This window comes from Mesoplodon mirus (assembly GCF_964341445.2).
Source record: "Mesoplodon mirus genome assembly, chromosome: 9".
NCBI lineage: Eukaryota > Metazoa > Chordata > Mammalia > Artiodactyla > Ziphiidae > Mesoplodon > Mesoplodon mirus.
In genome coordinates, this window is record NC_138985.1 from 88,987,192 (window position 1) to 89,015,156 (window position 27,965).

General features: G+C 34.1%; 1 protein-coding gene across 4 annotated transcripts in view; it reads right to left on the reverse strand.

Moving 5' to 3' along the window:
* Nucleotides 1–3,097: 3,097 nt before the first annotated feature.
* The window catches only part of POT1 (protection of telomeres 1), an 83,234-nt gene continuing 58,366 nt past the window's right edge, over nt 3,098–27,965 (reverse strand). For all 4 annotated transcript variants that reach the window (XM_082631743.1, XM_082631742.1, XM_082631741.1 and 1 more), the window contains 9 exons: nt 27,512–27,600; nt 22,556–22,612; nt 20,573–20,729; nt 18,618–18,823; nt 15,107–15,242; nt 11,646–11,734; nt 9,730–9,821; nt 8,076–8,181; nt 3,098–6,511 (listed from right to left, as the gene is read on the reverse strand). In XM_082631743.1, the coding sequence (XP_082487869.1) occupies nt 6,399–6,511; nt 8,076–8,181; nt 9,730–9,821; nt 11,646–11,734; nt 15,107–15,242; nt 18,618–18,823; nt 20,573–20,729; nt 22,556–22,612; nt 27,512–27,600 (1,045 nt within the window). In that variant the 3' untranslated portion in view covers nt 3,098–6,398. The remainder of the gene's footprint in view (nt 6,512–8,075; nt 8,182–9,729; nt 9,822–11,645; nt 11,735–15,106; nt 15,243–18,617; nt 18,824–20,572; nt 20,730–22,555; nt 22,613–27,511; nt 27,601–27,965) is intronic.

Consider the following 27,965-nt stretch of genomic DNA (forward strand, 5'->3'; position numbering starts at 1 on the left):
GGAAGAGTTCAACAATGTCCAGACTAAAGTAACATCAAGTTACAAAGCCCATGAAGGGAGACACTGCCTGGTAGGCAAACAAGGGGACCAGTGGAGAGGAGTGGGAGGAAAAATGTAATAGTAAAAGATGTCAGAGAGGTAGTAAGGAAATGGATCACATTGGGCGGTGAAGGCCATGGTAAGGTCACTGTGTGACATTAGAGAACACTGAAAAATGATGGTATTGGCCTTACGTTTTTTTTTTTTTTTTTTTTTTTTTCTTTTTGCGGTATGCGGGCCTCTCACTGTTGTGGCCTCTCCCGTTGCGGAGCACAGGCTCCGGATGCGCAGGCCCAGCGGCCATGGCTCACGGGCCCAGCCGCTCCGCGGCACATGGGATCCTCCCAGACCGGGGCACGAACCCGTATCCCCTGCATCGGCAGGCGGACTCTCAACCACTGCGCCACCAGGGAGGCCCTGGCCTTACGTTTTAATCAATCAGTCCGGCTGCTGTATGGAGAATATTCCATGTGCAGAAATTGTGGAAGCAGAAAGGCCAGCTGGGGAGATATGGCTGTAGTCAAGACAGAAGATGGTTGCATGGCCAGCATGGTAGCATAGGAGGTGCTAAGTAGTAGTCAAATTCTGGATGAACTTTAAAGAGCGATCTATGATGAGTTTTCAAATGGATTGGTTGTGGGCTGTTAATGAAAGAGGAATCAAGATGACTAGATCTAACATTTGGGCAGTTAGTGCTTAGTAAATCTGGTGTAGATAAAATACTCTCCCAGCAAATTCCCGATTGGGCACCAGTGTGAAAATTTTACTTATGACTAAAGCAATACCTTTCCTGGAACACTGAAGGTGAAATACTGGAGCATATTATCTTCTTAAGGACTGAGATTCATTAAAACCCATATTCTTCCTGACATGAAACATTGAATACAAGACATCTCTTTTATTTCATTACCTGCAACTAGAACAGAAAAAGGTAAAAAGAGCTAATTTTCTCAGTGATATTTGCATCTGAAGGGAATTGATTTTTTTCTCCTGTGGTAATTCATTAATGCTTCTAATAATTCTTGAATATGCATAGGTATTTGAAACACTTTAATCATTAATAACAAAACCAAAAAAAAAAAAAGTGCCTCATATTATAAGAGCCAAAAGGTGGATAGCCAGTGGGAAATTCCCCTGCTTTATTTCTTCCATTTGCAGAGTTTACCTCTCACCATTTTGGACCAAGTTTCAAGTACTATTAATTCAAAAATTGTTGTTTCACATTTTAAAAAATCTACCTTGTCTTAAAATTGAGACTAATAAAAGGTTTGTATCTAATAACATCATTCTTGTTATTTAATAAGAACTATGTAACCTGTTGCATCTTCATGTAGAAGTATTGTTCAAAACCCGTAGTAGCCCATAGGTTAGGAATTTTGAATTAACGCTCTTCTCTTTATTTAGCTCCTGTCTTCTTGCCCTAATTCTACAGGTTGTGTCCCATGTCCATCTTTTATTATAAACCACATCCAACTCTTTTTGGATAGACATAGTATGAATTATAAATGAATGTATGAGCTGACTTTTAAGTGCCTATTCTGTACTCTGTATTCTTTATCTTAACCTCCATTTAAGCTTTGATCATTGTGCAGAAATATTTGTTAATGATTCCAAAATTTAAGGGCAAGTTTATCATTCGAGAACCCCATCTAATGAGGAGTAAGCACATAGGACTTCCTATCCAACCCAATAAAACCACAACCGTGCCCATCTATCACAAGCAGTATTTCATCTGACTCCAACAATTGTAATTTTTAAATGTTACCTTTCCTATGAACTCTAACGGCAGCTTGGGACAGAAAATCATTTATGAGGTAGCTAAACTTGGCAAGAGAAATTCTAGAAGGACTTTGCCCTCTAATGGAGGACAAAAATCTGCTGAGGAAGAGTTATATGTAAAGACAAATCGGCTTTTATCTGGGAGTTCATATTTCACAGAAGGGAAAAATCATTCTGAATGTACAGGAAAAAAAAAAAAAGGTATATACCAGGGCTTCAGGGTTGTATATGAAAAGGTACCTGTTTAGAAACTGCAACAATATTTGATGGAATATTTTATTAATAGAGATAAGGCTTTCAATAAAAACATGCTGCATATCTTCAAAGTATTGTGAATAGATGAAATAAAAGAAACTTTCACACAAGTTGAAAATGTTTCTTTGGCAGCTGTGGACGAGGTTGTCAAGTAAATTCCAACATAGTGCCCTGCAAAGTGAACTCAAAGCAGAGAACAAACGCGCATGCGCACAGACACACACACGAATACAAATGCAACTTTGTGGCCTAGATTTCAAGGGGAAAAAAATAGACATTCATCAGGATGTTGTTATGGTCTAAAAATAGCAGAGGAGTCTCTGAGCTATCCATGTTTCACCGATCAGCACATCTGAGGGAGCATCAGCACATTGATGCATTATTCTTATCATTGTAATTGATGCCTAATAGTTCTCTACCCATCAAATGCAGTCCTGAATGGAAGGGCCATTAATCTCCATGTAAGATGATCATCACTTTGAAACCCTAAGTGATCTCAAACTTTCTAACAGCTTAAATCACAATACTGCAGGGAAAAATAATACATAGGGCTACTGATTCATTTCCTGACTGCCAAAAGATATGATCTCACATACCTGAGCACGCTGGTGAGTTCCGATACTATTTCCAAGTACCCGAGAGAAGAAAGATCACTCTGCCCAGATTTTACAAGCTGTCTAGTTCCCCCTCTTTCTAGAGTGGGTGGGAGGCTTTGTCACTATCCAGACACTGAGGGACCAGCAGAGGAAGAAATTTTTTTATTTCCCCTAAAATGATGTTCTAGAACTTGAGTGTGACTCATCGTATCATTCACAGAACCTGAATTTCCTAATGAAAAGCAATACAGGAGGCGTTTTCCTTTTTTATATTAACATAATTCTTTTCACAATGAGTTCTTTAAAGCATAAAAGAATATTTCAAGACAGCTATGTCATGGCAGCGTCCTAACCTGTATTAGGAAGTCTGGACAGACTTTCAAAATTCCGATCACTTGAAAAACTCCAGGAGATATAGTGAAACCAGGTCCCAGGGGCTCCAGATTTATTTAAAGGGAAAATACACCAGATAAAATACAAACTAGGTAATAAATATTACGAATAACTATAAGGTAGTAAAGTCAACAACAGAATACATTCTATAAAAATGTAAAATTCCAAAACTGGCATAAGAAGAACACTTAGACCCCAAACCACTACAAAAATAGAAAGTGAAATGATCGGAGAATTCCCCACTAAAAAGTGACTTTTGCTGAATGATTACAAACAAGTTTCTCTATGTGTCCTGACATAAAAAACCAAAATCCACTCTACAAAGTGACAGAGGCAAGTTGCAAAATATATTCATAGCATAATGCTATTTAAAAATATGTATATATACACATACTTACAGGTTCTCCGGGAAAACAGTCTGGAAAATTATACACCAAATTGTTAAAAGTGGTTTCCTCTGGGGTACTAGTTAAAGCACGAATTAGTTCAACCTTACATACTTTATGCTGTTTCAAATTCTTACAAGTACATATCACTTTCATTAAAAAAAAATTCTAGATAAAAACAAAACTTGATGAAAAGCATGGTCAAAATTCAAAATACTGAAAATAATCAGAAGAATGCAGCATTTTCCCCAGATACCAATGAAAGCTTCCACAGAGTATAGAAGAGATTGGCTGGATTGAGAGTCACAATTAGTGACAAATGCATGCTTTGACTTTGGAAACAAAAGAGCAGTCAGCTGGGGAACAGGCAGGAGAAAGATTTTGGCCCATTCCTGTGTGTGCAAGTAGCTTGGGTACAGGATCTACAGATTTGAAAACCGGGCAGCCAGTATTGTGTGGAGACTGCTTTCCCAGGTAGTCAAAGATGTATTCAGCTCCCTCTGTTCCATCAACACCAGCCTTTCTCTATTTATTTAGAAACAACACCCAATGTGCAACATGACCAGGGTAAAACGAAATGGGGAATGATGCACTCCTTCTCGGCAGGTATAGTTCCCTCCAATAAAGCAGTATGAGGTGGCCACAGAAAGAGCCTCTGAGCACTTTTCATTATCACATCTAGATAAAGAGGAATTGGCTGCCTCAGATTTTCTAAGACATGCACTCTCTTCCTCATACAGAACAGCATGGGGGCCTCAAGAGAATCCAGTAGTGTCTGAAACAGTGGATGCTGCGGAGACCGGAGACTGAGGAAGAGGCTGTACGCATACTACGTTCTTCAATTTGTGTAATTTAAAATCTGACAGGAAGATTCTACCAATATTCACAGACTACAAAGGGGACAGGGCTCAAAATTGGGCACGATGGACTATCGTCCAGTTGTTGCTCCAGAAATGGAACTCCCCTTACACTTGGGCTCCCGATTAGGGTAAGGCACATACATCACCACTGGATAAACACTAGGGGTTGACAAACGCTTCTTGTTCAAAACTGAAAAGTTAAAAACAAAAACAAAAATGATGACAATGTAGGGGTTTACTAAACAAAACAAATGGTAAAGAGAAATCATGAAAATTCAGTTTTACTTTGTTAACTGGCAGACAGCACAGGCTGACATGTATGGCACTCCCTGCACCTCTGACACTTACTCTCCTGGACTGGGTGCTTCCCGAAGGAAGAGAAAATGCCCCTCTCACTTTTGTGTCCCTAGCATACCACCAGTACCAAAAATTTCTTAAAACATTTCTTAAAAGATTTTCCTTGACTATGTTTTGAACCAAGAGTGTACATCTCCAAAACGTCAGCATTGGTCTCTTTCATTGTCTTGAACAAGCTGATAATCTGGCGATGGGGCAGATGGGTAGTTAGGCCTGGAGATGTGCTAATACACTCAGGAATTCGAATTTAGAGTTATTATGAGCAGAGAAAATCACATATTCAATCCTTTTGGCCAATAAGGTGTGAAAAGCCTTTTGGTTCTATCTGCGATGTTACTTCAGATATTTAAGGGAGAACTCACTTGCAGAAAACCCCATACCAGCTTTTGCTCCAGAGGCCTGAAGTGGCTAACAGTGCAGCCCCTGAGCAGAGACTACCTGAATTCAAGTGCTGACTGGCATTTAATAATTGTATGCATTTGGTCAAGTCAGCTTATCAGTGAAACCTTAGTTTTCTCATCAGGAAGATGGGTTGTTTTGAAACTAAAATACATGTTAAGTGCTTACTTAGTATGGTACCTGGTGTGTAGACAGTCCTAAATATCTGCTATATTGACACACTTGCTTTGATTCTTCACCTCAAATCATGCCTCAGCTCAACATAGGGCAAATAAGCGAAACAGTTGAAATGTGTACATTTATTTATTCTTCACTAATACTGAACTAGGCAGATCTGTATCTCTCAGTCTTCAGCAAATAACATACGTAAACCTTTACATATATATAAATATACAGAAGCATTTGTATAAAATTGAATCTTCATGATTTTAAATTTGACAAATATCATCAGGTAAAAAGCAGACTATCATACTGAGTTAATTTCTCATTCAATGTTCAACCTGAAATGTAAGTATATTTTACATAAGACCTTACCAAAAAGGGTAACCTACATAAGTTGCTAACATTGCAGATCTGACCACTTGATTAGGTTGAGGAGGAATGGAATAACTTCTAATATCATGTAGAGAAACAAGCAATCAAAGCACATAATTCAGGTCTGAAATAATGGATTTATCCTCAATTGGTCAAAGTCAGCACCCAAAGAAAGCAATTCTGCTACTTCCACTTAAAGCAAATCACTCTTTTCAAGCACACTGTAGCTCACTCAGACAAGCACTTCTTCAAGGACTACTTGTTCAAGCAGATCCCTTTGCATAAAAACAAAACAGATCAAATCCTTGTGCTCAGTAAGAGTGGAAGATTTAAGGTAAGGACATTTCCTAATCCCATATACATGCTAAAATCATCCAAACTGCTGATATAAAAATCAGGGCAGAAAAAGAAGCTCAACCAGGCATGATGGATGGCAGAGAAATCAGTGGCTGATACATGGAAAAACCAATAGGGAGAGTGATTTTTAGGGTAACAAAATAGCTTCTCTGAAAGGAGGAGAGTAAAGAGTAAATGAAAACACAGTACTTATTTATTCGATGTCTCTCTTTTATATCCCTCACAGCCATCATACTGAATATTTTGAGCAACAGGAACATTTTTAACTTATAAGAGGGCATTAAGATAACACAATGCCTATTTGTCAAAAAATTTTTAAATACTGGTTGAAATGGAAAATAAACTCAGAGCTGAAATCTTATGTCTTTTATAGCAATCTCATAGAAAATAGTAATGTTTTCCAAAATTATAGCATTTTACATATGCTAAGTTGAATGTCAAAATTAGATAAGATCTTCTGCAACTGTGGTGTCAAAAATCTGATAGCAAATTTGCTGTTCTGCTCCACTTGTGACATTATACGACTTGATGAAGCATTCCAACCATGGATATGCATCTACAAATCAAAAAAAGAAATGCTATTTAACCATTACAACTAAACAAATTAACTCTGAAATATGTATCTAAGCATAATGCTTAGCTAGTAAAATTAACATATTTAATTTAGCTTGAAAAGTAAACAAATACACTCACCACCTTTACCATTACCTGCTCTTCCAAATACACACTGGATTCATGTTATTGTTTTGTAGCAATTCTGACGAATTTGAATTTTTTCCCAACAACAGGAAAAAGTCATTACATGTGGGGTTTTTCAAAATAGTTGATAGCAAAGGTAGTAATCTACGTCATTCCCAACTTTTATTCCTTTTTTTTTCTGCTTATCACTTACTGATCTGCCCGTTTTGTTTTTCTTGGTTGACTGCAAAGAAACCAGCTCGCCCTTACATCTGTCTAGTTGAAATTCCCGTCAGGTACCAGGTGTTGTGTCCAGGCAATGTTGGCAGCCATAGATGCCATCTCCCAAGCTTTGGTCATGACCACAGTAAATCTGTTTATAACTTCTAGAACAGTCTGTTAATATTTCTTGAAGTTCGAATTTGAAAGACATTTAATATAGTCCTCACTATTGGCAAGGGTCAAGCAAGACAGGCACTCTCCTACACTGCTGGTAGAACCACAAATAGGTAAAATGCTCTTGAAAAGCAATCTGGCAGTATGTTTCAAAAGCCTATCAGGCCTATGCTTTTTGATATGGCAGTTTTATTTGCAGAAATTTATCCAAAAGAATCCAAGCAGCCAACAAAAATAAAAGCTGACATCAAATAAAAGTATGTAAGTTAGACTTAGTTATGGATGTACAAAAACTATCTTTTTGGAATTGTTATAAAATGCAAAGACTGACCAGGGGAAAATAAAACCTGACTTAAAATAACCTATAAACGTTAAACTGACAACAGCTAGATCTGCAGGTGGTAAAATTTGTTACTGATGAAAAATTGTTATAAGTCAAGTTGTCTTAAAATGGCTTAGATCTGCAAGTTTCAATGCAAAGAGAAATAATGGCCACAAAAGGAAAAATCAGTGGCAGTAGGTGTAATCAATACAATTTGACCTGAAGACTGGTTGATGAATCAAATGTTACACAGAAAACAACTAAAGCTGACAAAAATATTTAGTAAAATAAAAACTTGTAAAATCTGAAACTAGTTAATATTAAATAGACAATTCATCAATGAATTAAACAGGCTAAATGAGTTTGTTATAGGAAATGTTTCTTGTCAAAATTTCATCCCTGTTGGTTTAATTTCAACTGTTTGTATGCATAAGCATCATATCAAATGTGCTTGTGATCAAAATTGCCTCCCCCTTGTTATATCAATATTCCAAACTATTTTCAAAAACTTTTTTCATTTCAGGAATTATGATTCATACCTATTTTATCCCTGCCACTATTTTCATCAATAGGTAGATCATACAGTATAATCAATCACTACTTAGTGATTTATTTGGATTCAGATGTCAAAGTTTTTAATACCTCTAAACATCCATAGCTTAGCCATATGCTAGGTATTATTTCAAGGAAAAGAATGAATGGATTGTTAAATATTACTGCCTACCAATTTTTACTCCTGGAGGACAAAACATATCCATGATCATATCCATACTTTGCTGAAGGCCATCATTGGTTAGGACTTCTGATGCTGGAATCTGGAAAAATTTTTCCTTAAGAAAAATATGAAGAAACAAGGAAATGATCTTTATCTTCTTCAGAAGCTATAATTAATATAAAATTATTTGAATATTATCTAATTAAAATAATCTAGACTATTTCATATCAATATCATAGAATTCATAAACTAGAGTGCTAAACTCTAAAATCTGATTTACTACTTTAATCTAAAAACAGCTATGATACATATATATAAAATCAAGTCAAACCACTCTGACTTAATGATAAGAATAATGATTAGAATACAGTGAGGCTTACCTTGATAGCATATATATTGAGCACCTACAATGTCTAAGTGTTAAGTTTAAAAGAGTTTAATATATAGTATATATTTATTTGTTTAATTTTTTTTCTCCTCTCCTATTTATAAGTTCCAGGAGGGAAAGGAGTCTGCTTGTTTCACTCATTGCTATATCCCCATCACAAAGAGTAGCACTTGGCATATAGTAAGTGCTCATTAAATACTTATTTACTAAATGGATAAATAATTTATTTAGGCAGGAGAAAAACTGTCCTCAACCTTACCCCAGATTTTTCCCAATGTGTGTAATAAAAAATTTAACCTCACTGGCCTTTGCCCTCAGTTTCTGAGAGGTAATCTAAGCCCTTGGAATGTCATGCCTCATAGGAGTATTCTTTTTTGCCTGGAGACCCTGGGTCACTCTAACATTGTGATTTAGGGTGGGGAGTTTGGAGCATGTGGTTTTAACTTGACCACTGGAGGGGCTGAAGATTGAGACCAGTCACATGGGCAGCCAACCCTGACTACATGATGAAGCTCCAAAAAAACCTCTGGACACTAAGGCTCAGTTGCGCTTCCCTGGTTGGCAATACTTCACGTGTACTGTTACATATCATTTCCAGGGAAGTAACACTGTCCACTACTCCATGGGAAGAGAACAAACGGAAGCTCCATGTTAGAAACTTTCCTGGACTCTGCCCTATGCACCTCTTCCCTTGAGGATTTTAACCTATATCCTTTAGCTGTAATAAATTGTTAACAGTGAGCATAATAGCTTTCAATAAGTTCTGTGAGTCTTTCTAGTGAATTATCAAAACTAAGGGTGCTCTTGGGGACCTCTGAACTTTCAACTGGTGTCAGAAGTAAGGGTGGTCTTGGGAACCTCCAAACTTGGTACTGTCAGAAATGAAGGTGGTCTTGTGGACAGCTACCTAGCTTCACACAGAATAACTATCTCCCGATCAAAGTAATTTCATTCTCTCTAATATGAAATATGGAGGCTTAAAAAGCCCAGTGAAATGCTAATAGATAATGCCTGAAGGTGTGGCCATACCTCTGCCTTTGACTCCTGGAATAGAACTTCCTCAATTTTTCATTATTCACATACTAAGATTTACAGTGTCAAATCAAAAGAGAGATAAATACATAGACAATTTAAGATTTATGTGCTTGTCTTTTATTTATTCTTCCGAGCTGCCTTAAATCTCCTCAGTAACAAAGTAGGCATGAATAAATATATTAAAATTTTTCAAAGTACTATTTTTTAATTAGAAGTATCTTCACTACCTCTATTACTTACAGAATCCATGAGGTAAGCTTCCAATACTCCTGTTCCATCATCAAGAGTAAATGTCATCACAAACACATGTTGGAGTGGTATAATACCCAGTACTAATGAAGGAAAAAAGTTGAAACCATATGAATCTCCTATGCCTTAATCAAAGTAAAGAAAAAATTGTTTTATGATATTAGATACCTGTTAGTCTTGTTTACTAAAATAACTCAAGAGATTAAAAAAACGTATCCCTTTCTGTTCTCTAATACCAATATATTAAGCTCATTTTAGAAGGGTAATTTTGGAACATTAGACTACACCTGTATAGGGACAATGAGCAATAGTATCTTTTTTAAATTAAATATTAAATATTTAATACAGCATTATATTTAAAATGAGTTGATCTTGATAAAAAACATAAAAAACATAAAAACATAAAAACCAATTCATGAAAGGCAACTCAGAAACAGCATACAGTTCAATAGTTAGGATTTTTTAACATGTCTCTCTCCTTTGTATTTTAAGCATAGGGATTGATTATTTTTTAAGAGATATCATCTGGTTGAATGATGTGAGAATCTGAGATTTCATAATTTGGTAAGATGAGGAAAAAGGAAGAAATTAAAGAGATGCTAAATCATATGAAAATTTATAGGTTAAAATGAACATCTTACTTTGTGTCTGGAAATGGAAGATATTCAATACGCTTATATAATGGAATATTGTCTTCCATTTGTGGAATCCATATTCAGTAATAAAGGGAGCAAGTAAAACAAATAAATTAGGGCATACAGACATGAGAGAAATTGCTAATACAGAGGAATTGATTTTTAAGATTCAGAAGTTCTCGATAGGCATAAACTGTGAGCTAAAACCAAGAAGGATGAACATAAAACCTACCCTGAGGGACCATATAAGCAAACAAAAAACTACATTTAGTACAGGATGAGGAGACCAAGCTTGAAGCACATAGTAAGAAGCTTATGCAAAAGTAACCTGGAATTTCACTGGACCACAAACAAAATTTGAGTTAGCAGTATTATATAGCTGGACTAAAAGAGAAAGAAAACAAAACCAAGTATACAAATAAATATCTACAGAATAAAATTTTCAGGCAAGTAGGAGCAGTATCCAATCTTAGGTAAATAAAGGTTTTCTTCATATTCTGAATTGGCCAACACCTGCAGCTCTATTTCTAGCTTTGAGGACCAAACTTTGAGAAGAGCATTCGTAAAATGGAATGTTTACTGAAGAGGAGAAATAAAATAGTAAAGAATGTGGGAAAGTACCAAAGGAAGTGAGGGTACCTGCTTGGAGAAATAAATACTCAATGAAGACTTGACAGATTATCTTCAAATGTACAGTCTGTTGATTTTATAGAAGAGGGAACAGATGTACTTTAATTCTAGTACACAGAATGTGGCCCATGTTAAAATTATAGGTAAGCAGATTTTGCCTCACTGTTAAGTACTGCACCTAAAAAGTAAGATATGTTACCTTGCAATGTAACGAGTCCCCAGTCACTGAAGAGTTTTAAGCCAAGGCTGGATGACCACAGTTAATAACGTGATATAAAAAGATTCTTGTTGCTCCAGCTAAAGACTTGTATTGGGTAAAAAGTTGTAATAGCTATCTCTACAACTCTGTTCAATACCAAGATACTATAAACTGGAGAGATTTTTCACAAGTTGTATTTATGATTACTAAATAATTAAAATGTAATAATTGAAAAACATTGGTAGATGCTTGAAAGTAAGTTTTCAATTATTTTAAACATTTATACTTTTATTATGACCACTGTGAATGGTTTTACTTAAGGACAATTAAACTTTAGTTCAGCCTTTGCTCTGGTTTTACAATATCCACAAATACTGAAATATTCTCAGTGAGATCACTATACAAAGACAGTTACAATGACAGGACACAGAAACTTAGCTAACCTTCTGCCACAGAAGAAGGAATCCACGATGTTTTATCAACCAGGGAATTTAGATTCTGTATTGGTCTCAAACTAGAACACTGTTTACATCTAAATTAAGAAAAGAAAAAAATGATTTATTATAAGTAATTATTACAACTCATTTAATTATTATAACATTTTTGCCATTCAAGCATGCAGTTTAAAAAGTATATTATTAAACAAAAGAGCACTGCACTTCCTATATTGTAATATGCATATTACAAACAGAATTATTAAAAAAATAAGCTTCTTACAATAGAAGCAATCTAAAAAGATAGTACAGTTCAGAATAAACAACTCTAAGTCGACAATGAGAGAGGTTCCAGGTGCAGATTGTTAATTAATTTGGCTAATTTCCTTATCTGGTAAAACAAAAAGTCTAAAGAGACAAACTCTAAGGACTCTTTCATTTTATGGCTCTGTGAACAATATGGAATAGCCAAGATCTTAATTTTATAAATATAGCAACAGGAGAAAATTATTCTAAGGAAGTCAGTACTAGCACATATTTAGAGGATCAGAGTTTATGATGCCTAGTACTATAGTTATCCTTTGTATACAAATCAATCTAAAATTACATAATACACTAAAATTGCATATTATCTAGTATAGGTATTTTGCTTTACTTACATACAAACATTTTAAGTATAAGCAATTTACTTTTTACTATATGTATTAATGTCTAGGAGATGTTGATGAGAAAATATGCTTGGATAAAAAATATAAAAATCAACATTCAAAAGGTTCATGCAGATTCCTTTTCATTTGCAATCTGGGGGAAAACAGAGGGTAACTATATTAAATGTTATCCCCTTCCACTCTTTAAATACATAGAAGTTTTTTCTTTAACAGAAAAAGGTAATTGAAGGACGAGTATTAGTTTCTTTAAAAAAAAAGGCTGTGATATTAAATTTTAGACATTGATAGAGCAAGTTTACAAATTAAAAAGTGTACAAATTAAAAATTAAGAGTAATAAGCATAAATTAGAGAATTCATTACTTCTGAAGTAATAAAAGAGGAAAAAGGAGAAAAATGAGAACATTTTAATAAATTAATCCAATAGAAGACTGGAAAAAAATAAAGTAATAACAAAAAAAAGGGTGGGAAAAGGAACAATAATAGTATGATAAGTGGAAAACAAGAAGAAATACGTATAGAAATAAAACCTAAATGTTTCAGTAATTAACATATTTTAAACTCATCTATTAATAAACAACTAAAATCTACTGATAAGTATTTATTTATGAGACCTACTAAAATATAACAACAAAGAAACATAAAAGCAACGGGATGAGAATAAGATACACCGTGCAATTACCAACCAAAAAAACTCTGATATAGTAATAAGAAAATGAGAAAAAAATAAACCTTACAGCAAAAAATCACGATTGAAGATGAAGTCATTACATAAGGATATACAGTACAATGAATTCACCAGAAGATGAAATACCGAACCTGAATGAGCAAGCAAAAAGGACTCAAAACATATAAAGTACACATTGACAGAATAATAGGTCACAAACCTACAATCACAGAGGCTGTTAAGCACAGTCTCTAAGAAGTGATTAGACAGATAAAGTTACAAAGGAAAGATAAGTTTTGGATACGATTAACAAGCTCGTCTAATGGACATTAACTAAACACTATTAAACACTAAACACAACTGTTAAAGAATACACATTCTTTTTAAAATCTATGTAATATGTACAAATTATGAACAAACACATTCTAGGATAAAGCAAAACTAAACAAATCTCAAAGAATCATTATGAAATGCATCACGCTACTTGATTAAAAAGTTATCTAACTAAAATACAAACAAAAACATAGCACCTAAAAAATGAGTGTGTGGAAAAATTTTAAATACACAGTGAATTAATTCATGGGCCAAAGAAATCATAATAGGAATTGTGAAACATTTAGAAGTGACAAGAAAAACACTACGTATCAAATCTTCGGTTAAAGCTATGGCTATTTTCTCAGGAGGTATATTACAGACTTAAATACAAATATTTAAAAACATATTAAAAAATAATGAATTAAGTGAGGTAAGCATTCAATTAAAAACATTACAAAAAAGAAATGCCAAGGAAACCTACAGAAAGTAAAGGAAGAAAATAAAGTTAAGAACAATAATAAAAAAATAGAGAGCATCAACAAAAACAAAAACTAGTTGCTTTGGCAAAAAAGTCCAAGGGAAAAAAAGGAGCAAATAATATGAAGTGGATTCAAGAACAGATGAAGAGGAGATTTAAAAATAATCAGAAAGTATTATGAATTATTTTATCTCAATAAATTTAAATTTAAAAGATAAATGAAATACTTCTCTAGAAAACTTTCATTAATAAAATAGATTCAAGAAGAAACAGAAATCCTTAAAAGATGTGTAACTAGTAAGAAACTGAAGCATTAGTTTCTGTTCCATTAAAAAAGCATCAGATCCAGAAATCTAAGTAAAGTTTTGCAAAAAGTTTGTCTTGTCAAACATTTTGGTAAATATGACTATATTAATATTTGAAAAATCTGTAAAACAAAAGGAAGCATAGAGTTAAAAAGTCCAGGACAGACTAGAAGTTTGATGAAATGCACATAACTGACAAATGTTTAGTATCTCTCATATAGAAAGAATTTTTACAATCATCTAAACACACACACAAGAACCAAAACAGAGACCAGTAACTGAATAGAAAAATGTGAATATGGAATTCACAGAAGAGAAAACCTAAATAGCCAATAAACATGAGACTTGTTTAAACTCCCTAGTCATCTAGGAAATGCAAACAAAAACAACATAGATACTATCTGATGCTCATCAGTCTAACAAAATTACAAGTTAGACTAACACCAAGAGCTAACTGTGGAAGAGAACCCAGGATAAACAAATTTTTACACACAGCTGATTGGACCATAAAATGTTACAATCATTAGAAAAACAATTTGGTATTTTCCAATAAAGCAGAAAGTATTCTATAATCCAAGGTTTCTCAAAGCAGAGCACTTCCAGGGTGATTGTTTCATCAAGTGGAAACAGTGATTCTATCTATATTGCCTCCTTGCAAACTTAGACATCTGTTTCTAGCTCCTGATGTATTCTGATATCTTCCAGTTTCTCAGTGGCAACTCATTTATAACTTTGTGGCACAGAAATTCTGGAATTCAATCACTTAACTTTTACTAGGATACAGCTCTGAACTTTCTCTGTAACTAACATCTAAATTGTTATGAAAGAAAGCAAATGAATATTAGCCTTTGGGACAGCCTTAAACTTAGCATACTGTAGGCACTCAGTATATATGGTATCCAAAGAATAGATATATACCAAAAAATCTAGTACCTATAAATTGGTACTAAATAAGTATCCACTGAATATATAGTAACAAGTGGAATAAAATAATAAATAAAATTAAAAATTCCCAAAATTCTCATTATCGAAAACATACCCATAGTGATGTATTTTTCCTTGTATAAGGAATGGTGCTGAAAGGTCAAGGACTTCCAGGTCTTCATGGCCAGATCTCACAGGAATTACACTATGAAACTTGTTTGAGAGTTTACAGATTTCATTAAGTGTACCTCCTATTAAAAGAGAACAAATAAACCCTTCAAGTAGTACAAATATAAAGTAAGCAAACTGGGGTACTTATTAAGTAACACATGAGCAACAGTAAAGGACTAAAGGGATTGACAGAAAAAGACAACAAATATCATGAATTTAAGAGATTTAATGCACTTATACATTTATTGTTAAAAATGATAATTTGTAAGCTTAGGATCCTATTCACTGATTAAAGAAAACACTGAGCAAAAATGCTGAGATTTGAGCAAAATATAAGGTTTGTGAAATATGAACTGTCTTTTAAAATTTATAATTGCTCTTTATGCCAGGAATACTTTGGTTCAAATGATCTAAAAAGAAAGAAGTTCAGAGTCAAAATATGACAGGATTTCCATTATTAAATTTGCTATATACTACTAATGTCTAGGCAAATTTAGTTTTGAGTTTGAAATAAATCTTTTCAGTTTAACACTGAACTTAAATATAGATGCAAACAGTTTATGTAACAGGAATTCCTGTACAGTGTTTATTCATTCTTTCCTATGAAAACCATCACACTTACCCTAATGCTACGACAGGGTGGGTATTAAAACCATCATGTTGGCTGAGAAGAAAGAGTATGCTCAACGGTGCACAATTATTAAAAGGCAGCATTATCTCTGATTACTCAAACCGACTGGTACCTTTTCTGGTGTATTTTTCACTTAGATTGATAATTCTTCCTCTCCAGGGAAAGAGAATATGATTTATAAAAATACTTCTGAGTATTTCCTAAAATTTGTGTAAAATTTGTAATGTTAAAATTCAATTGTGAGGGGGAAGCATTTCTGGCATAGCAGAGTAAGAACGTCCAAAAATACACTTCTCCCTAATAGCAAAAACAACTTTGGCAAAAATTGTCAAATTCAACTTTTTCAGAACTCTAGAAATTAACCAAAGGCTTGCAACAATCTAAGGAGTGTTTATTCAAAAAAAGTGGATAAATCTTATAAGAACAGCAAGTTTCATGGTGTTTTAACTTGCCCAGCTCCCATACCTCTTCCCTCAGCTCTGTGATAGCTGGAAACCACAGGTTTGCCATGTCATCCTACAGTTAGATCTTAGCCTATGCTTAGAGTTATAATACTCAGAAATATGATAAAATAAAAATAGCTTACATTTTGATGAAACCCTTTTAAAGTGCTTTCACATACACTTTCATTTGACTTTATTAAAAGGCTCTGTAAGGTAAACTGTTACTACTTTGGATGTACTTATATATTCAATAGATATTTACTGAGAGCCAGTTACACGCCAGGTTTACTACTCTAGGTGCTGAAGATACATAGATTAAAAGAACATGTATTCTGACCTTGGGGAACTTACATTCTAATAAAGAAACAAATCTACAAACAGACAGATAAAACACAAATATAATATAAGAAGTGCTCTACTAGAAGTTCATATAGTATGCAATAAGAAACACTCAAATCTGCCTGATACATCAGAAAAGTGCTTGATGCATGTAGGTGTTTGTTAAATATTTTATATGAATTGATGAATAAAGGGAATTATTGAGTTTACTTCTGAAGACGTATTAGAGCAGAATTTCTCAGAACAGTGATAGAATGGCAGAGAGGCACAGAGGAATATACTAGGTTTAGGAATTATTACCAGTTCAATATGGTTAGAGGGTGGGATGGGAATTGCGATAGGAGGTGAGACTGAAAGCTTGAGGGTTGACTGGTAATTAAAGATAGGATCAGGAACTAAGGGGACTTCTTTATTCAAGCTTCCTTTGGACCATCAAGCCCAACATGGCTTCAGCATAGAATTCTGTGGGAGGCAGCAAAGCACAGAAGGAGCCGAAGGCATACGTGACATCCTCTTAGTTGGCCCTACAAGGACAGTTCTAATAAAGCCTGATAGAATCACAGCTTTATTTTATTTTTAGGCCATAGAAATAGATTTATTCCATATGTATGTGTGTGTGTGTGTCTGTGTCCTTCTGTTTTTGCATCTATCTCCTGGTACAGATTAAAATACTGCTAATGGAATAAGATGTCACATCTCACTCATCAAAATGCCCAAATTTTTTTAAAGCTCTAGTATATTATGAGGAGGGTAGGTGAACAGATAATCTCACATGCTGCTAAAGCATGTGCATATTATGATAACTTTACTAGAAAGTAATTGGGCAACATTCACTTAATTCCTTGTGCCCAATTACACTTCAGGGGGGAGATAAAGTTCAACACAGAGTTGCTATGTAAAAAACTGGAAGCCATTCAGTTTCACCACCCACTACCTGTACTAGGAAAGACATTTATCTCCTGTGTGGTTCAGTTTTCTCATGTATAAAAAACAGCTTATAATAGTACCAACTTCACAGGATTGTTGTGATGATTAAATTAATTAAAATAGTTTCTGGTATGCTATAAATGTATTAAAACAAGTCATGTTCATAAAAATAATATCAATGTTTATATACATGTGTATTCACATATATACATTATTTTTTAAAATGATTATGTGTTACTTTTTTTTTTTTTTTTTTTTTTTTTTGCGGTACGCGGGCCTCTCACTGTTGTGGCCTCTCCGGTTGCGGAGCACAGGCTCCGGACGCACAGGCTCAGCGGCCATGGCTCATGGGCCCAGCCGCTTCATGGCATGTGGGATCTTCCCGGACCGGGGCACGAACCTGTGTCCCCTGCATCGGCAGGCAGACTCTCAACCACTGCGCCACCAGGGAAGCCCCTATGTGTTACTTTTATAAACAGAAAAATGCCAGGAATAAAAATGATCATAATCCATTGTAAGAAAGATCAGTTCATTCACAAAATGAAAGATTTCTCTAATGCAAATTAAAGATGATGATCCCCTTTTATTATGGATTATTAGATAAATATTAGATAAAATAAGACAAAAGTATAAAAGAAATGCAAAAGTAAATTTGACTCAAAGTTTCATTCTCTTAAAATATGTCAGGTTATCTTTACTTGATTTAGCTATCAATAGATGACTTTCATTCTATTTTTATGAAACAAGAGTGACATCCAGAGGCCAAGATAACAGCAACTATACATAACAAGCAGCTTCTTGATTATTATTAAGCTCAGCAATCACCTTGGGTCTCATTAAGATGACATGTAGGAATCCAACAAGATGGACAAAGGCAAACACTTGAGTTTAATGTGTAATTTCAAAATGTCATTCAGATAAATTTACATATATATGTGTATATGTATATATTTGAATCTAGTTGCTATATATATTACATTACTTGAAATTTAAATTAACAGTATTTTGACTTTATATGTCCCAGGTTGCCCCTAAAATATATTTAACAATAATCAATCAGAGAAACATATAAGCAAAAGCTATATTCTAATAGAACAGCAACTTAAATATCATACCTTCTATCAAAATTAGACAGTCATTTGAAAGTGGGAGAATACCATTATTTTTCACAAAATGAACAGCTACTTTTCGTTCTCCTTGATCTTTAGTGGTCCAGATTTTTGAATCATATAATGATGTATTTTGTAGTTTGCTATCTGGGGTTTTGGTTGCACCCTTTTGCAAAATTATATCCAAATCACCCTCATGTGGAACTTCTTGCCTAAAATCATTGACAACGAAATAATACAAAAACAATTGGTATAAGCTTGGAAATTCAAATTTAACAAACTATCCAATAAAAAAGTTGTTTATATGCTTATGAACCGGCTACTTATTTTAAAACATGGAGATAATTCACTCTGCAGATTACATGGCTCATTCAATAGAAAGATATTTGATGACATTTTATGGCTAATTAGATCCATATAATAATTACATTAACCACCAGCAATTTCCTTGCCTGGTTTTGTGACACCATTATTTCTAGCACCAAACTGTTCTCCTCTGTAAGGAATGCTAAACTTCCCAGCAGGAGCCTTGTCTTCACTCCAGCTAAATATCCACTTACCACTTAAGTAATATCACTTTCATAGGGTACCTACTTTACAAACCAATATTCCATTTGATTCCTTTTAATCTAGAATATAATTTTCAAAAGTCATATGGTAAAATATGATACAGTAGAAATCGCATAATCTAGAATCAAAAGGTCTATTTCCTTGTCTTGGTTCTGTCACCAATCAGCTGTGTAAATTTAGGTAAAACCTCTTAACATTTCTAAGATGATTTCCCTATTTGTTTAAAAAATTATCATAGAGGGTGGTTTTGTTTGGCAAAGCTATATGATTTTAACAGAATTTTACGAACTATAATCTGATAATACTTCAAGAACTACCTAAAATCTGTACTTATATTTTAATTCCAACTACCATTTCAAGCCCAAATGGGTAGAAGATGGTCCCCTGTTTTATATAAGGAGATCTGATGATCAAAAATCTCCACAAACAGTATTATACTTAGATTGTGAAGGGGATTGTGTACATTAGTGTACACAACACACACACAATGTACACACACATAAATATAATGGAGATGTATATACACATTCATGTTACATATATAGAGGGAAGATAGTCAAATTGCATAAAAAAGAAGAGGGATTAAAAATAATTTTCAGAAAATGTCTTGAGTTAGTAAGTACATATTCATTCTAATGTCTTATAAATTTATTTACTTATTTATAAAATAATTGATGTTTAGAATAAAGCTTTTGAGGAACTGAGAAATCCTTAATTACCAACAAAAGTTCAAATTATGTCCACTGTATGGTAGTTATTAAGCAGGATAGGAATTTCCAACAAGGCTTTCTCTTAACACTTAATTAGGAATTTCAACTAACCAGAAATCTTTTCTATTTAAGAATTTTAGCTAATAATGGTTTACTTTCAAGATTTTTTTTGTGACAAATGAGAAAGCCCCCCCAAATATTTTCTTTTTTAAAAATTATTATATTTATTTATTTATTTTTTATTGGAGTATAATTGCTTTACAAAGTTGTGTTAGTTTCTGCTGCACAGCGAAGTGAATCAGCCATACGCATACACACATCCCCTCCCTCTTGGACCTCCCCTCGGTCCCATCCCACCCAACTAGGCCATCACAGAGAACCCAGCAGAGCTCCCTGTGCTATACAGCTTTTCACAGTTATTATTTGTTTGCATTTATCAGAGCTACTAAATTGAATGTCAGATCTGAAAACAGCAACTACTTTTATTTATTATTACTAAGAAACATCAAAAGGATTTATTTTCTAAGAATTAGTGTCTTCTCTTAAAAAGATTACCATTCTTTCAAAATACATTAAAATCACAATTTACTCATTGTCAGGACTTAAACTGACACATAAGAAAACATATATACACAAATTTCATGAAATGAAAACTTTGGTTTTGTTATGGAAAATACTTACAGTGAATGACATTTAGTACAATAAAGTTTAACAGACTGAAAGAGTCTTCTGGGCTTATATGACCTCAATTTTGCTCGGATACGATATTGTTGAGGAGCTTCTTGTTTCAAAATAGCACACAGTGGGGTTTTCTCCAAATACTGATGATCCGTAAGTACTATAAAGAATTTTTGAATTAAGTTAGAGCAATCTGCAAGGATATAAGTATATTCATGGCATGAATCCCCGTGAAACAAACATACGCAATCAAATCCAATTCAGTTGTATTAATTGTCAGTTTTGGTAACATTTTGCCACATTTATCATCATCTCCATCTGTCATTATCTCTATCTCTCCATATATACATAAACCTTGCAGATACGTGATAGTAACTTCCAGACATTTTGTCCCTTTATCCCTAAGTACTTCAGTATGTATTTCACAAGAACAAGCAATTTCATTAACATATTACGATGTAAATTTAACATTGATTATCACCGAATCAACAGACATTATTCAAATTTCTCCAACTATCCCCATAATGCCCTTATTTAGCATTTTATTTTCAGGTCTAGGACCCAATCCTGAACCATGTGTAGCATTTATTTTTCCTGTCTCTTTGGAGTCCTTCAGTGTAGAGAATGGTTCCTCAGCTCTTCTTTGTCTTTCAGGACGCTAATATATTTGAGGAGTAGAGGCCATTTATTTGGGTGTGTCTGGTTTTTCTCATGATCAGATACCAATTACGCATTTTTGGTAGGAATACTACTGTGTAAGTGATATTGTGGCCTTCTCCTTGCATGACATCGAAAGGCACATGATATCAGTGTTTTCATTCCTGGGTATGTTAACTTTGCTCAGCTGATTAAGGTGGTGTTCAGCAGGTTTCTCCACTATAAACTTATTATTTCCCCCTTTATAACTAATAAGAAAGTATTTGACAAAATATATATATCCCAATTTCATTAAACATTTAGGATCCTGCTAGTTTAAGATCCATTGACGATTAGCAACTAAACAATTACTATCATGATTGAAAAATGGTGATTTTTCCCTAACTTCATTATTCCTTTTACATTTATCAGCTGCCATTCTATTTTAAATAACAGCTTTCCATTCAACCTCATTTATTTATTTATTTGTTTTGTTCATTTATTTACTATCCATATGGACTAATAGATTCCTACTTTATTCAATCAGTTCTATGCCATCACTAGTAATTTTTATTTTGATACTCAAATTGTATGAGATTTGACATCTGCCACCATTAACCTGAGAAATTCTCTACTTTCTGACACAACAAGATGTTCCAGAATCACCTTATAATTCTCCTGTCTCAACCCTGGAATCTGCTATTTCTCCAAGAAGCCCTGATTGGGGATATTATTTATAAACTAAGATCTGTGCACTAGGTGTACTCATTGCTACTGGGTGTCCTTGTTTTTATGCCCTTTCATCAACAGAGCTCAGGCACATATGCACACATGTCAATACCTATACTTATACACGTGCACCTGCATGTGTATGAATGTATATGTGAGTGAATACATATATACAAACACCCATATATCTATTTCTGTATCTGTCTCTAAAACCATGAGTACATACTGACACCTCCAATTCTAATACAATACCACAGCTTCTTTCTTCTAGCCCATTTCATAATTATACGTCCTTTCTCCAATAATGAGAAAATCATATCTTTATAATAGTATATTACAGAATTTTATTTAATAGACTTGTGCTTAGAAATAGTTAATTTTTTAAAAATCTTAGCTGAAGTATCAGAAGGTGGGTATCTGATAGATTAACTATCATTTCTAACATTAAAGTTTTGGGGCATATTTTAAGGAATTCCTTTATGGACACACCACTAAATACATAGTGTGAATTGATTAAAATTAACACGGATATGTTTTTGCCCTCGTGGATAGATAAGTATAAGGACAGACTTCATAATACTCACTCTTGTGCCCATAATACAAAAATGAAAATGGTCTTACTTGTAGCCGACAGTTGTTGACATCTTTCCACCTCATATAGTGATACTGATCCAGAGCCTATTAGGAAAAAAGGAAAGAAGAATTACAGTTTTAAAATCCATTAAAAGCTCAATGTGGCATTGAAAACTATAAAACATTACTGAGAGAAATTGAAGAAAATCTAAACAAATGGTGAAATTTGTTTATGGATTCATGTCATTTGTTCATGGATTGGAAGGTTCAATATTGTTAGGAACTGACATTCTTCCCAATAGATCTGTAGATTCAATAAAATCCTAATCAAAATTGCATAGGCTTTATTATAGAAAGAGACAAGCAGATTCTATCACTTAAGTGGAAATGGCAAAGAATCTAGAATCTAATCTTGAAAAAGAACAAAATTGGAGGACTTATACTATATGACTTCAAGATTTACTATAAAGCTATATATAGTAAACAAAAGAATATGGTACTGACATAAAGAATGACAAATAATATTATCAGAATTAAATAGAAAGTCCAGAAATAAACCACATTTACATGGTCAATTGATTTTTTTTTTTTTTTTTTTTTGCGGTACGCAGGTCTCTCCTGTTGCGGAGCACAGGCTCCGGAAGCTCTTCATTTGATTTTTGATAAAGGCAGCAAAGCAATCCAAATGGAAAGCAAAACTGTTTTCAAAAAATAGTTCTGGGGGCTTCCCTGGTGGCGCAGAGAGTCTGCCTGCCGATGCAGTGGACACGGGTTCGTGCCCTGGTCCGGGAAGATCCCACATGCCGTGGAGCAGCTGGGCCCGTGAGCCATGGCCGCTGAGCCTGAGCGTCCGGAGCCTGTGCTCCGCAACGTGAGAGGCCACAACAGTGAGAGGCCCACGTACCGCAAAAAAAAAAAAAAAAAGGTTCTGCAACAACTGGAAATTAGTATGAGGAAAAAAAAATGCTTACTTCACACCACACTACCAAGTACTGAACACAAAGCTCAGAAGTAAATCCACATTTATACTCATTTGATTTTTGACAAAGACACCAAAGCCACCTTTAAAAAAAAAATGGTGCTGCAACTGGAAATTCATATTTTCAAAAATGTCTATGTCATCCCATAATACTAAGCATTAAAAAGGAATAAACCACTGACATATGCAACATGGATGAATCTCAAAAACAAATAGTATGTACAAGAGTAAACATATTATTGCATTTATCTGAAGTTCTAGAACAGGCACAATTAATCTATGGTGGAAAAAATCAGGACTTCTGGGGTGGGGTTGGGGGTGAGGATCGACTGGGAAAGAGCATGAGGGAGATTTCTGCAAAAAAGGTAATGGTCTTGATTTTAAGAGGGACTTAAGGTTATGCAGTTTATGTGTTAGCCAAAACTCATGAAATGATACACCTAGGTTGCCCATTTCATTGAATATAATTTACCTCAAAAATAAGAGAATTCTAAACAAATATTTGACTCTAGATACTGATGTTCATTCATTGAAGTGTTTAGGAGATGTACTTATGTCTGCAAATTACTTTGAAATGCATCAAAAAATAAACTGGATTGATGCATTAAAAAAGAGATAAATGACACAGCAAAGAGAATAACATGTTAACTAGAGAATCGGATGGTGGGTATATGAGTGTTGACTGTACAATTGTTTCAACTTTTCTGTATGTTCGAAAATTTTTCTTATGTTGAAAAAATACACTGTGAAGGGAATAAAGGGATAGGTGGATATAATAATAAATTTACCAAACTTAATAGGATGACTTGATGAATACCATAAAATATGATTTTACTTTAACAAAAAAAGCAAAAGTAGTGATCATAGCAATAAGTCTTTATTTTTTTAACATCTTTATTGGAGTATAATTGCTTTACAATGGTGTGTTAGTTTCTGCTTTATAACAAAGTGAATCAGCTATACACATACATATATCCCCATATCTCCTTCCTCTTGTGTCTCTCTCCCACCCTCCCTATCCCACCCCTCTAGGTGGACACAAAGCATCGAGCTGATCTCCCTGTGCTATGCAGCTGCTTCCCACCAGCTATCTACTTTACATTTGGTAGTGTATATATGTCCATGCCACTCTCTCACTTCATCCCAGCTTACCCTTCCCCCTCCCTGTGTCCTCAAGTCCATTCTCTATGTCTGCGTCTTTATTCCTGTCCTGCCCCTAAGTTCTTCAGAACCATTTTTTTTTTTAGATTCCATATATATGCGTTAGCATACGGTATTTGTTTTTCTCTTTCTGACTTATTTCACTCTGTATGACAGACTCTAGGTCCATCCACCTCACTACAAATAACTCAATCTCCATAGCAATAAGTTTTAATAATGCTTTCCAAAATGAAGAATTTAAGACTTAAGAAAGTATCCATATTTTGCAACTACTTTAGCTTACTACATTCTATTATATATAATAGTATGTTATATTTTTATAATTTATTGTATGTGGCATCATATACAAACATATGTATGACTTGTCCATGTTCCTCAACATCACTAATAAATGGCATAAGAATCCATGGCAAGAGAAACTTAATCTAGCAAAGTATAATTTCAAAGAATCTGATTACTTAATATCTGCCATTCTGCATGAAGTGAAATAATAAGAAAATACAGAAAATACTGCAAAATATATACAACAATCTCCCACAAGACTGATAAGAAACAAAATAAAGAACCCGACAGAAAATCAGGTATAGGGTAAGAGCAGACAATTCAAAGAAGGAGTAAAAAGGGCCAATAAATATATAATAAGATTTTTAAGTTTCCATGTACTCAGGGAAAATAAATAAGATATCACCTTATACCTACCAAATTGTCAAAAAATTACTTATAGTGTCAACGGACAATACCACTGAGAGTGTGAGGAAAGGACATTCTCCCACACTGTTATTTGCATATGAATCCTATGACATTTTGGCATATAATCTGGTATCATCTATGAAAATAACAGATGTGCTTACTCTTTGGTCCTTCAATCCCACCTTTAGGAGTTTATTTTAGAGAAACAATAAGCATGAAAGTACAATTGTTCAATGGTGTTTATTAAAGAAGTATTTGTAAGAGTAAGAAACTGGAAACAACCTGAATGTCTATCAAATGGAAAATGGCTTCATTAATAATGTTAGACTCATATAAAATATAATGTAACTATTAAAAGAATGAGTTTGAGCTATATGAATTACCCCAGAAAGAGGTCTATGATACATTGTTAAATAAAGCAGCTAGTCTAGTATGGTCCCATTTTTGTAAAAATTTTAAACAGAGGGAAAACTCGTATCTGTTTATGTAGAAGTATATATATTCATATAAACATGAAGATGTTGAAGAAATCACACTAAACTCTTAACTTTACCTCAGCGAGTGGGCATAAAGGCATGGGAAGGCTATGTAGCTTGATACTGTCACATGTACTACTTTTGTAATTTAAAAACAACTAGAAAAACCTTTTAAAAGGAGAAAAGAGGGCTTCCCTGGTGGCGCAGTGGTTGGGGGTCCGCCTGCCGATGCGGGGGACGCAGGTTCGTGCCCCGGTTTGGGAGGATCCCACGTGCTGCGGAGCGGCTGGGCCCGTGAGCCATGGCCGCTGAGCCTGCGCGTCCGGAGCCTGTGCTCCGCAGCGGGAGAGGCCGCGACAGTGGGAGGCCCGCATACCACAAAAAAAAAAAAAAAAAAAAAAAAAGGAGAAAAGAGATTTCAAAAAGTATATTACAAATTAATACTGTCTCCAAATGATTGTCAATTGAAGTAAACTGGCCTCCTAATGGCAGTTCAAATAATCACAGATTAGGCTAAAACGCTATCACCAACGTGCTAGGAAATATGAAGAATTCTAAGGCAGAGAAAATGAAGAAATAAACATGTACAAAAAAATCAAATAGGCTGCATCTGAATCTGACTGACTTTGCCATCAGTTAATAGCTAAGTGACCCTGGACAAATTATATGACTCCCATCACTCAAAGCCTCAGTTTCCTTTCTATAAAAGGGAAGAATAATATCAACCTCATAGGAGTGCTGTTAGGATTAAATAATAATGGCTGTAGGCACTGACTAAGTGCCTATCAAGCCACACATGTTAATTTTAATGCTTATCATTACTGATACAGAAAGAGAGTAAATACTCATAAAATAGATCATAGTAGGGAAGGAGTTAGGTTGTAAAAAAAAAATAGGGGATAGAAACATGACATAGATTCTAGGTGTCAGAATGTATAAGCAAATACTGAGACAAAATGGTAAAGAAAAAAATCTTACAGATTGAGTGTTTTAAAATTTAGATTTGAATAGTCACCTGTTCAGGTAGGCAATAATATAAATACACAACCAATTGTTTGTTAACATTTTGTAATTAGGTACTTAACTCAATAAAACTGGGAACTCTAAGATATGTATGATCAAAAAATACTTGGGCTATTTGAAATAAAGTAGCAAAAACAACCTTTGTTCCTTTTAGAAACTGATGAGCAAAATAGTTTACTAGGAAATAAATACAGATTTATAATAAATACATATATACACACATTAACACTACATATATCACACATCAAGTAATCCCTACCACCCCAATGTGAAAATGTAACTATACAGGTAAGGGAGGAGTAACGTTTACTTTTGCACAGGACACTGATAAAGATTTAGCATGTTTCTTTACAATGAATATGGATATAACCAAAAAAAAAATAGAGATAGGAAGATATTAGAGAATTTATGTTGATAAAGTCATTTTACTTAGCAGAAACTAAACTGGCAACATTAAAAATTATCCTTACTCATTAGGAGCATGGGATTAATAAATAAACACCACTATATATAAAATAGGTAAACAACAAGGATTTACTGTAAAGCACATGGAACTATATTCAATATCTTGTTAATAACCTATAACAGAAAAGAATCTGACACTGTACACCTGAAACTAACACAATATTGTAAATCAACTGTAGTTTAATAAATTAAAAAAAAAACTGTCCTTACTTGAAATATTTGAAAAGCTGTCCTCATGTTCTGATTGACATATACCCTCTAAACACTGATTGGCTGGCAAATCTACAGATTCTAAAACCCTGTAATTGAAAGAATATAATTTTTAATTGCATAAAACAAAGTCAAACAATGGTCAGTTTAGCTCCACCCAAAGAAACCAAGAGCTCACTGAAATTGTATAAAAAATTCTGTGTGTGTATGCATTCTTCAGGAGGACTATAGTTTTTTAACAGATTATCGGGGGATTCCAAGAGACCCTCAAATCTTAAAAACCTAAGTCTAGAAAGACACAAGTAGGACAGTGGGATGATGAAATACTGCAAGTAAGCTGGGTGTTTAATGGATGACATTCTAAGTCAGAACAATCTCACTCTAGACTCAAGTAGTGAAATACTATGTGGCTATATATTGCAATATGAGAAATAAAGTAGGGAAACTGATAGAA